Source organism: Buceros rhinoceros, unplaced genomic scaffold (genome assembly GCF_000710305.1).
Source record: "Buceros rhinoceros silvestris isolate BGI_N320 unplaced genomic scaffold, ASM71030v1 scaffold22695, whole genome shotgun sequence".
Classification (NCBI taxonomy): domain Eukaryota; kingdom Metazoa; phylum Chordata; class Aves; order Bucerotiformes; family Bucerotidae; genus Buceros; species Buceros rhinoceros.
In genome coordinates, this window is record NW_010414885.1 from 1,588 (window position 1) to 15,582 (window position 13,995).

Here is a 13,995-nt window from a genome sequence, read left to right on the forward strand (position 1 = left end):
ATGTCTGCACAAACCCATGGGCAGGCATGGGCGGATTTGCTGTGCAGGAGAAAAGGCTCCTCGACAAGGTGGAGTAACTCACCTTGATACTGCCTCAGGTTGGGGCAAAACAGCTCCCGCAGGCTTCCTGCTCCGCAGGTCTCCTCAGCGAGAGAGGGGTCTGAGCGCCTGCTCGGATGTCCTGGGTGCCAGGTGCTGATACGTGCTGAGGTTGTTCCCTGCCTGTACTTCCAAAAACACTTACTGTGTTTTTTGTCTCCTCACAGCTTGAAAGTTAAGCTGTACTGCTCTCCAGTAACTAAGGAACTGCTGTTGACTAACTGGAAATACAAGTTTTGGGAGAATCACATTGTGAGTTTTTGTTTATTTTTAAATTAGCACTTTCCAAGCAGTGATTCCAGGGAAGAAGACGCTCCCCCTCCTCAGAAATGTCTAAATGCTGGTGCAGATGCAGTGTTCCAGGGCTGAAGTGCTTATATCGGTATGCCTGTCCTTGCTGCTTGCTATGGGGTATGGGTTTAGCCTTGTTTTCCGTGTGATCTCACTTTTCCCTCCACAGAATTTAGCCTTTTCTCTCCACTTCAGCCCTAAATGGCCGCCATCTGTACATTGATCATTTGTATTGCTGCTTCATTTCCTTACCTTGCTCATGCCTCTATTTATTGTCCTCAATTAATTGCTCTTTTGCTCCATTTAAAGTTTCTTTTTGTTGGAGGATATATAATCTGTTAGTTACATTATTTTCCTTCTGCTTTTTGGAAAATGAACTATCTCTACTGTGAAAATGTTTTAGTGATGTAAAATCACCAAAGAACTTAATTAGTTTACTTGATTTCTACTGTTTGGGGCCAAACTTCAAGTGATCAACTGTCATGTAGGGGTGCGACTTGTAGTTATTTCCTTCCCTTTGCAGATGTGGGCTTTGAAATGGAACATGTTTTTTTTCACATGTCTCTGTATGTACAACATCACATAGTGTATCCCCCAGGCAAGGACAGGAGAGTTTTCTGTCAAGTGGAAGGTCAAGAAGGACCTCAGGCAAGCTGAAACTTATTTTCTAGGGAGAGTTATGGCTCAAAGTTTCCTTAAATAGGTTGTAAGTGTAGGTTGTAAGCTCCATATCCAATGAAAATCATACAAGTGGGTCCTAGGAGGTTAGTCTTGGTAAGAGAAGAAAGAGCATGAGGGGACTTTTCTGTTCGAGGCCTTAGTTGAATTGTGAAGCTGAGGGAGAAGATCATTGTCTTTATATGGAGCCTTGGGAAACTGAAAGATTTAACAATGTGGGGAGTCAACATGATTCAGGGCTCTGAGCATATCTCCTAGGTGTGTTTGATGTGTGGGGGAGCACACCGTGCATAGGTGACAAGTCTTCTGGGCATGTAATCTTCTTGGGCTAGTAAAAATAAAACAGAGTGTGTCTGTGGTGGCTTTTTTGGTGGTGGTGGTTGGGTTTGTTTTTAAGCTTGTGTCATTTCCTTCCAGTATCCCTTGAGTTTCACCTAGAAGGAGCAGTCCCTTGTGGGGAGCTATTTGTAAGCTCTGAGGAGTTTGTGCGAGCAGTGAAAGGAAAGTAGGCAGTGCTGGTCCTGACACCCCTGCTTGAAAAAATGTGAATCTGGGAAGAGATGCCAGCGGTGCCCACAGTACGGTCTGTTAACACAATTAAAAAACTGCACAGATGTTTGCAGCTGCTGCTCCCAGGAGTGACCGCTGGTAATGGCATGAGCTGCACAGGCCCTAAATCCCACAGAGCTGTTGGGAGTCTTGCTCACAAGCTTTGTCTTAGGACAAACAAGCTTTCTACTTGTAGTGTGACTGGGAAATGAATTAACAGCTGATTTGATATTCACTAGACTGAAAGAAGCTCTCCTGATGTCAGCTTGCAGAGCAATGTTTTTATGGTTTCCAGTCTGATCTTTATTTGTATGCGTGGCATAAGGGGCTCTTTGAACCGGCTGCTGGCTTTAACCTTGAAACTATCAAAGGTGAGGGGAGAACTCTGCTGGAGGTACTGTCATTTGTGCTTGTGAAGACAAACTGTGGCTGTCAGTGAAGGGTTCTTCAGGCAGTTCAGATCTAAAACTTGAGAATTACTGAGAAATAGCAAGCATGCAGAATTTAGATCAGCATCTTGAGTTCATTCAGCTTCAGAAACTGTAGATGGTAAAATCAGTGTTGATGTTTAAAAAAATCAGCTCTTGCTAGTGGCTTGAATTCTTAGTGTAGAATAATTTTTGTCACACGTGTCTGTGTTTTGGAGCAAGCTCTGAGTTTGGCGGTGTGGTTTCTGGTGGAGAAGTTGAATGTTACCACCTTTGTGTGAGTACCAGATGAGCAGATCTCGTGGAGCTGCCCAGAAGTTTGTGACGCGGTGTCCTGTGAATCCATCTAGTGTAGTGTAACCCTGCAGTGAAACCTGCAGCGAAAGCCTGGGGAGGTGGCTCAGCTGAGGAGCTGGAGGTTATGCCTAAGGAGGGTAATGACAGAGGCCTTTCCTTTCACTTTGGCTTTTTTGGGGTAGGAGAATTATATGCAAATATTGTCTGAAATAAAGGGAAAAAAACCAGGAGGATGGGAGGGGAGCCTGCACAGCAACATCAGCCTTGCTGATGGCCACAGAGCACATAGAGCAGGGCTTTCCTAGTAGAGGATACAGCAAAACGGGATTAATTGCACTTGGTAGATTAATCACCTCTACACAAACACAGAAATAGGTGCTGCATGGTGAGGAGAAGGGCTGCAGCACAGAGGTCTGTCCTAGCAAGATCCACTGGGGTGCTCTGGGACTGGGATGTCTTGGTCTTTGCAGTCATCCAAAACTAAGGCACATGATCCGGCCAGGGAAGCCAGAGCTGCTGCTGTTAGAAGTCCAACATGATCACTTTTTCAGGCATGCCCACCTTGACTGAGTATCTCCACTTAATTTTTAGACAACTTTTAGGAAACTTTTTTCCCATTGGAAATGGAAATTCATGCCTTATTATGGGAAAATGAGCCTAATTTCACAGGGTTAGCCTTAGCAGCAGGGTAAGGGTGCCAAAGATGTCTACATGCCGGGTGCTTAACCACCAACATGAAACAGTGTTCAGTAAACCCTGAAATCTGTTTATTCATTTTATTCCAGGTTGCTTTGGAAGTTGAAACTCCAACTCAGATTTCTTTAGTAGATGAAACATCTGGTGAGGTAAGCTACAGAAAAAAAGAAGAGATTCATATATTCGTAATGGGTAGTAATACTGTTTAAATGAGCATGGGAAACACATCTTACCTGTAACACCCCAAGAGGACAGGTTATCTTTAACATATATGTTCCCCTTCTCTCCAAGATGTGCAGCCACATGAATTCTTCTTCCCTGCTTTGTTCTTACTACCGCAGCATTTTTTTGGTACTGCTTTTCCAGGGTATTGGTGATTTCCAACTTACCTACTGCTCTCGGGAATTTTACACTGTGTATTTCACGGTTTATTTCAACAAGCCTTAAGAGCAGGACTTGAAGGTCTGGTCAGGCAAAATGTATCCCAAGATATTTCCACGATGCTGGTGGATATAAAGCTGCATATGAGCTGGCAGTGTACACTGACAGCCCAGAAAGCCAACTGTGTCCTGGGCTGCATCAAAAGCAGCGTGGCCAGGGAGGTCAAGGGAGGTGATTCTGCCCCTCTGCTCTGGTGAGACCCCACCTGCAGTGCTGGGACCAGCTCTGGAGTCCTCAGCACAGCAGAGACATGGACCTGTTGGAGGGGGTCCAGAGGAGGCCACAGAAATGATGTGAGGGTGGAACCCCTCTGCTGTGAGGACAGGGGAGAGAGTTGGGGTGTTCAGCCTGGAGAAGAGAAGGCTCTGGGGAGACCTTAGTGCCGCCTTTCAGTGCTTAAAGGGGACCTGTAACAAAGATGGGACAATCTTTATAGCAGGGGCTGTTGTGACAGGACAAGGGGTGATGGTTTAAAACTAAAAGAGGGACGTTTAGACTAGATATAAGGAAGTTCTTCACACTAAGGGTGGCGAAACACTGGCCCAGGTTGCCCAGAGAGATGGGAGATGCCCCATCTGTGGAACCATTCCAGGTCAGGTTGTTTGAGGCTCTGGGCAACCTGCTCTAGTAGGAGATCTCCCTGCTCTCTGTAGAGGGTTGGACTAGATGACCTTTGAAGGGCCATTCCAACCCAAACTGTTCTTTGATTCTATGATTCCGTGCTTGTTCGCCAGGAACCAAGGAAGTAGGACTGTCTTCTGGCTGACTTGCTTTTACGAGCAGCATGCAATATTCACTCATCTCTTCTGACATGACAGGGTGGCTGTTGCTTTTCAGGGCTTGTTGGAATGTGAAGAGATTTTTCATTCCAAAGCAATGCTAGATGCTGTGAGGGGCTGTGGGGAGTAATGCGTTGCTTTCACTGTGTCAGTGAAAGTACCGGTAGTACTTACTACTGTGTGAAAATAATGCTAACCCATCTCTTCCAGAAAGAAGATATAGAAGTGACACTTCTACCAGCTGGTCACTGTCCAGGATCAGTCATGTATGTTTTTTTAATACTCTAAATGCCTCCGCTGAGAAATTTGTCCTGTAGAGTTCTCACTAAGTACTGGAGTTTTTCTAACTAGAAAAAGCTGGTGAATTTAAAATTCTGACATAGAGATAATACTGTTGTGGCACGGCCCACCAGCCTTGGTCAAGGCTGGAAAACCACTGTACTATCTGGGATCTGTCCAGACAGTCGTTGCCTGGGAAGGGAAGATCACTTTCAGACATGCTTATGAAATAACAGCTTCCTTGATTTCAACCATACTTAAAAATGACTCACAGAACTGTGATTAAAAATAAAAAATCCTCCATTTCCTAGGTATGACATTAAAAAGAAGGTGCCCAGCTTCCTGGTACAGGTGCCCAATACGATTCCTCTGGTTGTTACAGGCAGCTGGGCTGCCCTTACGGAATCTCTGAGGCTTTTGTCTTCAACTCTGGCCAGCCTAGGCACAGCTTATTCTCCAGACATTCCAAGTTGGAATTAGTGGGTTTATCTGCAGTTACTCTAGGACCAAACTGAGCCCAGTATTTCTGTTACATCACATGTTAGTTATGTAGACTGCCCTAACCCAGGTCACAAACCCTCACCTGGCCTTTAATGCTCTGTGTTGTTGAGTTTGACCGAAGCGTTTGTGTTTGTAGGTTTTTGTTTGAAGGTGAAAATGGCATTGTGCTGTATACAGGGGATTTCAGGCTTGCGAAAGGAGAAGCAGCCAGGATGGAGCTTTTGCATTCAGGGACCAGGTGAGACTTCAGCTATTCATGGGATTTAGAAAGGATAAAAGATCACACAGGCATGGATGATTCAGGAAAACGAATATTCCGCGGTTTAATTCTGGATTAAATATACTTGCAGCCAGGCAATACCGCAGTTACAAGCCCCTTTGCCTGGCTCTTTGTAATAGGGAAGAATCGCCTGCTTTCGAAGAGAGGAAGCGGTAGATCTTAGTACTGTGGTGCAGTGCTCGCTCTGATTCCACATTTCTCTCTTTCAGAGTAAAAGACATCCAGAGTGTGTATCTGGACACCACTTTTTGTGATCCCAAATTTTATCATATACCAAGCAGGGTAAGTCTAAATAAGTAGCTAATTAACTAACCACTGCTTTGCTAGATGAGCACTTTGGAAGTATCTTCAAAGACAACTCACAACACTCCCTCAACTTTTCAGGAGGAATGTTTAAATGGGATCTTAGAGTTAGTGCGAAGTTGGACCTCGCTGACTCGCTACCATGTTGTGTGGCTGAACTGCAAAGCTGCTTACGGATACGAGTATTTATTCATAAACCTCAGCGAGCAACTTGGAATCAAGGTAACATTTCTGTAGTTGCTGCTTTAGAATCGATCCCCAGGAATGATTGTGGCCAGTCACTGAGCTGGAATTGGCTCTTCAGAAGACTGCTCTGAGGTGAGCAGAGGTGAAGGATATACCTGCCCTCAGTAACTTCTCTTAAAGCTACACTGGTGCTCGGAATGAGTGAACTAGTTGACTTCAGTCTGGAATGCCTGGGCTCTCTGGGGAGAAGTTAGTCCCCAGTTTTCAAGCTCAGTGTTTTCCTCTCTCCCTTTTATCCTGTGAATGAGAAGCGCCTTCTCATTTACACAGACATTAAGAGTTAGTGGATAGATTCTGACTCTGATGAATATTCGTCCTTCTTCATCACAGGAGGAATGTTCTGCTTGTTCCAGATGTCCAAGTTACTTTTGGCTAACTGTTCTCCACTTGGACATTAGTTGTGGGTAGTAGTTGTTTAAATGCCTGTCAGCATCTGCAGAGAGCAGAACCACATCTGTGTAGTCGCTCCAGCTGCAGTCTGGGAAACACATTGAGCTAATTAAGAGTAATAAACTCTGCCTTTCCCTAGGTGCACGTGAACAAACTTGATATGTTCAGAAACATGCCAGAAATCCTGTACCATGTTACTACAGACCGACACAGTCAGATTCATGCCTGTCGACATCCTCGGGTGCGTATCATTTTGCCAAGTCTCGCTGTGAAAGGCTGACTGTACGTGCCGATGTTTTGGTGCTATTATGCTAAGGAGGACTTGGGCCAATTGGTGGCTTAACATAAAGAAGAGTGAGAACTTTAATTAGTGGGTTGAAGGGTTTGGGGTGGGTTTTTTAAGAAAAAAAGGGGAAAAAATCTATTAGCTGATGCTAGAAGTAGTTTAATTGTATTTGAAACTTGAAAACTATATTTTTAAATGAAGTAAGACAAGCAGCAGGTTAGATCAGTCAGGTATTACCCATTTGAATGTATCAAAAGCAGGTCAGATGATGCCTCCTGCAGCCACGCACAGTGTGCTTGTAGCGCATGTGGCCTTCTCTTTGCAGGACGTCTATCAAGCTGGAGGCTCCAATGTGGAGGAGAGCAGGTAGAACTGGAGGTCGCACGTTGGGGCATTGGTCTCTATGATTTGCTTTGTCAGCTGCACTGTGAAAGCAAGAGGCAACAACAAAGAGTGTTTCAAAGGAGCTGGAAGTGAAAGGAACACTCGGTCTGGCTAGACCAAGTTCAGTGTGCTCCGTTTCTGGGGTAAAAAAGGTCAGGATTACACTTAGTTTTATATTGTATTTGACAGGATGATGACTGCTTTCGAGGGAACAGGCTGCCCTGTGGGATGACTTGCCAAAATGGATATCCCTTGCACATAATCAGCATCAAACCCTCCACTATGTGGTTTGGAGAAAGGATCAAGAAAACCAATGTGATAGTGAGGTGAGCATCTGGGCCATGCAGAAACCTGGTGTTTCAGGGGCGTACCGTGGCCGACACTTGTGTAACTGAATCTCAAAATGGACTTTTTGAGAGTAAGTTACTCTTGCCCGTTGAATAAGGATGAAGAGCACTTACCTAATGTCTGTGCCTCCTCTTTTTTCATAGGACTGGAGAGAGTACTTACAGAGCGTGTTTCTCTTTCCACTCTTCATACAGCGAGGTTTGTATACTTGTAGTACTGAGTGTATGTTGATTAAAAAAAAAAATTAAGGCAGTTTTGATTACTTTGGACTGGATGACATGACTTGTCGTGATAGAAAAAAATCTTTTCAGTAGTAAGATATAAAGGGACAGGAAGTTCTGGGTGCTGAAGATAGAGAATTTTGTTTTACTGTAGCTATGGAAAAGCATGTTGAGGTAGGCAGGATTAAAGGCTATTATTTTGTTCTCTCGTCTCTAAGTGTAGGTCACTGCTACAGTTGGTTTGACTGCCTTTCTATTTTAGATTACCGTGGAACTATGCAATGCCTAAAGCTTGGAATTTTGGTTTTCCATACGCTGTTCATCTGCTGACTCAGTTTTGGGTGGGTTTGCTGCCTTTTGCCTGCCCACACAATGAAGCAGAATTTTCTCACATCGTAGCTGCCACTGTTACTCCTCTTTCTATGTTAAAAACTGAAGGGAACTGGTCATGGCAGCATCTTCTCAGAATCACACACTTTCATGTAATAGTATTCCGTACAGTTTTTAAAATACTTCTCTCTCCTAAAAAAAAAACTGAACTGAAACTGGATCATTGTTGACAATTAACCTGTCACAGAGGCTTGCACATACAAACAGATTATTCAGAGCCCTGGGATGACAGTCCTGTTTTTAAGTCCCGTGTTTTGTCATATCAGGCTTTTATAGCGGACTGAAGGGAGGCTTTGAAAAGTCCAAAGACTCCAAAGGAAGAGAGTACCTGATCTGCACCACTAGGGACTTGAAGTCCAGTAAGAAAAATTCAGATCTGAAAAGATCTGTGGCAGTGAGGACAGTGACACACTGGATTGCGTTCCCTAGGAACAGGTCTGTCCAGCCTTTTCTTTGAGTCGGTGATGGTCTGTAGTAGTAGATAGTATAGTTGGTACTTGCTGTGAGGTGGTTGGGTGAGGTGAGTTCTCAGCATCCTTTCAGACTGTTTCCTTGTTACGAAGCTATTTGGCTCGTGGGTCCTAATGGTCTTTACCAAAGACAACTGGTAGTACTTGTGGTGTGCTTTCATCAGCGCTGCCATTAAGTGAAATCGTTAACTGCTGACGTAACTGCTGCTGCTTTTCCTCAATTTAGATTAAGGATTTCCTGAGCTATATCCGGCCTGTGAATGTGTATCCCAATGTAGTGCCGGCGGGCGGGACAGAAGATAAAGTCATGGAAATGTAAGTGCAAGCGACTGCTGAACAGAGGTGACCTAATCTCCTCCGGCATCCCAGCCTCTCGAGCAGGCCACTGCCTTTTGCTTTCCTTGTCAGATAATTCAGATTTTTTTTTTTCTATATTCCATCCTGCAAACTTTGGCTTTCTGAAGAGCACTGTGCGTTGTGCTAAGTCTGAGAGCTGGTATAGTCCACACACTGCTTATACCTATGTGTAGAGGCTTTTCTGCAGTTAAACTCTGGGAAGGATCTGAACACACATTCATCTCACTTTATTCTGTGATCTATTTTGATTTGTCGTTGCTACTTCTCAGCAGTTTCTTTCAGGAGGTTTTGCTGGGGGTTGAACTCCCACCCTCTGTACAGCACCACAGAGGCCTGTTCTCTTGTGCTGCTGTGGCTGCTGGCAGCTCAGAAAGTGCTCTTAGAGAGCAGGCGAGCTGTGGTGTCACTCAGCCTGAACAAAATGAGGATTCCTTTCTTTGTTCCTTTTTCTTTTCCTCCTTAATAAGAAAGCAGATGCTTTAGTTACTGAAAAAACCCTGCAGTCAGATTTTGAACGCTGCCATCTTGTCTTCTCTAAGCAAAGGACTAAAAGAGAGGTTCCAAATGGTGCATGTTTTAAAGTAAATACATAGAAATGACAGATTTACACCTTCATGCGGCTCACCAATGAATTAATGTTTCCCTAGCGATCACTGCATTTGCTTTAATGCTTTTGCTGCCCTGTCTGAAAGGCATGAAGCAGTGTGCTTAATAAAGTTAGAAGATTTACTTTTGCTCCTGAAATTACCTGCTCAGTTCTACACGCTAACGGCTTTTCTCATTCACCTCAGATTAAAGCCATTATGCAGGTCGAACACGAGAAACAGGGAACCCAGGTACAAGCCCTTAGGAACACTGAAGAGGGTCCACAAGAGAGACTCATCTGATACAGGTAAGGGTTCTGCTGGTGCTACTGTGCCTTAAATAAAAGTCTAAGACTAAGCGGAGGTGCCAAAAGCTACGGTGCTCACCATAGCCTGTGTTCAAAGCAACAGTTGGAAAGCAGAAATTAATTTAGGTCTGAGGAGGGTGAGAGAGCACTAATTATGTAGAAGGGCACTTGTCTGCAGTTAAAATGTACTGAATGCTCAACAGCCCGTTAGGTTTCTGGAGGAGTTCCACCCCGCAGTCCCAGACTGTCCCTAGGAAAGCTCTTTCTAACTTCACCTGTGCTGTGGAGGTCAGAGTGGTGTATCAGTGGAATTGCTCCTTTTCTTTATCTCACACCGGTGGCTTTTTAGCACCTGTGTGTAGCTTCTTCAGCTTACGATGGTAAATGAATGCTGTATGTAGCCTCTGGAAAGCCCCTTGGGAACCAGAAGAAACTCTGGGCCTGCCACCTTCTCTTCTGCTGCTTCTGAAGCGCTGAGTATGCAAGGGTATGCTCCTGGAAAACGTGTCAGAGACCTGAATAAATGCACCCACTAGAGCTACACTGCTCTGCTGCAGCTTATATGGAGGACAGCAACTGGCAGCTTTCCCTGTAAGGTGCTGACAGTCAAACACTGTCGATAACATCCTCCCAAGTCTCCACCTGGCTTAAAGAACTTTTACCTCTCTTTATACTAAATGAATTTTTATTAAAACTCTGCTCTCGAAAGTATTTCAGCAGAGATGTGACCTTTTCTTAGTGTTTTGTTTTTCTCAGTGTTTTTCTTTTCTCCTGTTTTTTTTCTTGACAGATGAAGATGATCTCTTTGATTTGGAATTCACTTCTGCAAGGCCCAAGATTCCAAAACAGCAGAGAGAGGAGAGCAGGCCCTCCTGCTCAGGGCAGTCTGAAAATGCTGAAGGTAACATTAATGAGAGCACAGGAAGTTATGAAACAGCCACAACTTACACCTCCCTCAAGGCAGACTTCATGGACTGTGAGGAATCAAACGATGACGATGAGGAGGAGGATGAAGAAACCGAAAAAAATACAGTTCAAGTTCTTTCTCATGAGTCAGATGCCACTTCCACATCAAATGTCAATGGAGTACTGAGTGACCAACAGGAGCCTAATGCCGACGTCCCTCGCTGGGATGCGTTTTTTAAGTGTAACCAGCTAGAAGAAAGCTCTGAAAATGAGGACAACTTCCCATCTTCAGCAGATGCTGGAGGGTCTCAGTCACTCTTCAGTGATTCGGATGGAGTCAGCGACTCCACACACATCTCCTCCCAGAATTCTTCTCAGTCAACACACATATCAGAGCAGGGGAGCCAGGGCTGGGATAGCCAGATGGACACAGTACTCATTACTCCCCAAGAGAGAAATGCCTTGGACTTGAGCTGCTGCAGCAAAGGTGGGAGCAGAACAGTTGTTTCTGTATTGCAGGAGACTGCCAAAGACCATCAGCCTGACAACAGCAGATGGAAGCCACCGAGTCAAAATAGATCTTGTGCTTATGATGTTGCCTGCAACTCAAAAAGCAAAGACTGTGAGAAAGACAGAGAAGCTGGTGCTGGTCACACTCACGACATGCTGGTGGAAATAAGTGACAGCTCCAGGACTCCTGATCTAGAACTGAAGAAAGACTCTCAGAGCTCCTCTGACTTTGAAATTCCCTCAACTCCTGGTGCTGAAGTGCCTCAGCCAGATAAGCTGTGCTCGCTCTATAAGAAACTAGCAGCAGGTGAAAACATACTCCATGACAAAAAGTCTCCCGAGGACAGGTATAGCCGCTTACATCAGGAGAACAAACACTGACAGTGGTTCATAAAACCCTGGATCATTTTTCTCTTTAGTGCTGATTACTGTCTGTAGCTCTGCTAATTCATGCAGTTTTTTCAGAAATCTCTTACTGTCAGAACTAGGAATCTGCAGCCTGTGTAGCCTTATTGTTCCTCTGAGAAATACTGAAAAGGAAGCGTTCCTGGGAGGGACGGTAAAAGCCTTCTGTCTCCCAAGGTTCAGTCTTCCAGGACTGTAAAGAGACAGAAAACAGACCAGACAAAGCTAATGGTAGAACACTAAATGAAATTTAGTGTTTCTTCTTATCATGAACTCTAAGAGTTTGCCTTTGATATATATATATATATGATTTCAGGTTTTAATAAAATACCACATTTTTAACTGGGGGTGAGGATCATGACATCGTTCAGAACAACTACGCAAACAATGCGGTGCTTTGACTTAAATCTTGAATTTTCACCACAGTTATTTTTAAAGATAACTGCAGAACAGATTAGACAATTACTGAGAAGTGGTTTTTTTTACAAATCAAGTTGTTCTTTTCAAGCAGTCTCTTCGCACGGAGCGAGTGCTGTCATCCAATTTTCATTCCTGAGTGAAGTGCTACACACCACTGTCCATGGTTTAAATCTAACTCACTGCAACCACCCTGTCACCAGCTCCTCCATGTTTAGGTTTGTTCTGAATTGTTTTTTGGAATTCTTAAACCAAAGCACATGGCTCCAAAGCCACCACCAGTAGCCTGCTCTGGAGGTGAACTCACAGCAGCTGTTACCCTGGACAGGTTGTGCTGTTACCCAAGGCTCTTACATTACCAAATTTCATCTCTGCTACATTCTGTTGACTTCACTGAATTCAGACGTGTTTAGATTTCTTTTTAAATCAAGACAATAGATCCTCTGTGCACAAACGCCATCATAACTAGCTCTTTGCCAAAATTCTTCAGCTTCTAAAATGGAAATGTAAGTCAGGTTTTTGTTGAACTGCAGTGCCTACCAAAGTGCCTGAACAGCAGAAGTCATCTAAAAATTCACAAGGTTTCCCATCCATGTGATCTCAAGTCCCAAAGAATTAAACAGGCTTTTAGTACAACAGCTCTCCCCTCTGAGTCTGTCTTCAGTCTTTCTGCCATCCTCAGCAGCCTGCAAATATCAAACCAGCCAGAATTCTGCTGCTGGGAACAGCCAGGAAGGGCGGGGGAAAGAAAAGTTGCTGTTATCTGTGTGTAGTTTTAAGGATACTCAAGTCCATGTAGTTCTCCCCTGTCACTCTGCCCACTCTGTTCCTGGGCTTTGTTAACAGAATTCCCAAACTTGATCTATGAACCTTTTCTTTTTAAGCAAGCTCGGGCGAGAGAAGCGGAATTCCTTATGTTGGCCTGTTTCCTGAACCGTACTACAGGGGGACATTCAGGGCTGTGTTTACAGCGAGCTTAAATATCCAGGAACCCCATCTGTCTTAGAGCAGTTGACAGTGTAAATTTATACCAGTTACAGCCATAAACTGAACAGGAAACACGTGACTTCCTGGTGATTGCGCTACTGCAGTCCTGACAGGGCTGGGAAAGCTGGGTACAGGACAGGAATCAAGAGGGTGCAGTCTAGCAGCAAGTTCTACTGCTCCAGCTAATTTTGACAGGCTAAGATTTTTTTTGTTAAGAATGACAACAACAAGAGAAAAACTAGATTTAATTTATTTTATCAAAAACTATAGGAAGATAGCAATACTAGAGATCACACAGTATGAAAAGAAAATGTTCCTGAGCTTACAAACTGCATATTCTAATGTACACAGTCCTAAAACAAACATTAGAAATAACCAAAAGATTGACTTAACTTTGAGATTAAATAAATAAACAATAGCTTTTCTTACAGGTGATCTTGCAGCTTTAGTTTTGCTACCAAAAAAAAAAAATTAAACCCAACAGAAAAGAACAGCTAGAGAATGGATCACAGGTTACCAGTCTCCAGGAAGTGGACATACACCACTGAACTGGTGGCCATGATTCTGCTGACAGACCACAAAGCAAAACAAAGGCAGAAGCTAGGCTGGTTTAGGCTCCTTAAGGAAGTGAAAATAGCTTTTTCTCCCTTTTCTATTTGGCAATTTCCCCCCTCTCCCAACTCACAAAACCAGCAAAAGGATTTTTAAAAGTGACACAGTGTCCCATTAAGCTAATTCACTGACCGCAATCCAAATGCATTGTGAATATGTAAATATAAAATACTGTTCAAGGCTCTGAATTAGAAACTGGCTACGTGAGTTTACTTCCAGTAAATACAAAATACTGTTACCTCCCAGAACATAAATTAACAGTCCTTTATTTATCACTCAGGAGGTAACACACCATGCCCTTGAAGAAGAGCAGCATTAGTCCAATGCTGGTGGTAACATGGACTGAGACAAAGGCAGATGCTGAACTCAAGTACAGCTACTAACATTTTTAACTTTTAAAATGGATTTACATGTTATTTTTAAATCAAACCGGGAATGGACATAGACAGACAAGAGTACTGAAGCAGCCCTGTGTCATCTTGCACAGGAGAGGCCAGAGAAACCGATTTGTTAGGGAACCCCTGTCTTGCCGCAGCCACTCTCGCCATCCTGT

At 44.0% G+C, this 13,995-nt stretch overlaps 1 protein-coding gene across 1 annotated transcript; it reads left to right on the plus strand.

Moving 5' to 3' along the window:
* Nucleotides 1-266: 266 nt before the first annotated feature.
* DCLRE1C (DNA cross-link repair 1C) lies at nucleotides 267-11,402 on the plus strand (the record flags this gene model as incomplete). Its single annotated transcript, XM_010137245.1, has 12 exons — nucleotides 267-351; nucleotides 3,128-3,187; nucleotides 4,469-4,524; nucleotides 5,175-5,276; nucleotides 5,528-5,600; nucleotides 5,703-5,843; nucleotides 6,397-6,498; nucleotides 7,117-7,253; nucleotides 7,419-7,473; nucleotides 8,583-8,671; nucleotides 9,505-9,605; nucleotides 10,396-11,402. Coding segments are annotated over 12 exons (2,008 nt in total), but the record flags the coding sequence as incomplete, so codon positions are not given.
* Nucleotides 11,403-13,995: the final 2,593 nt, after the last annotated feature.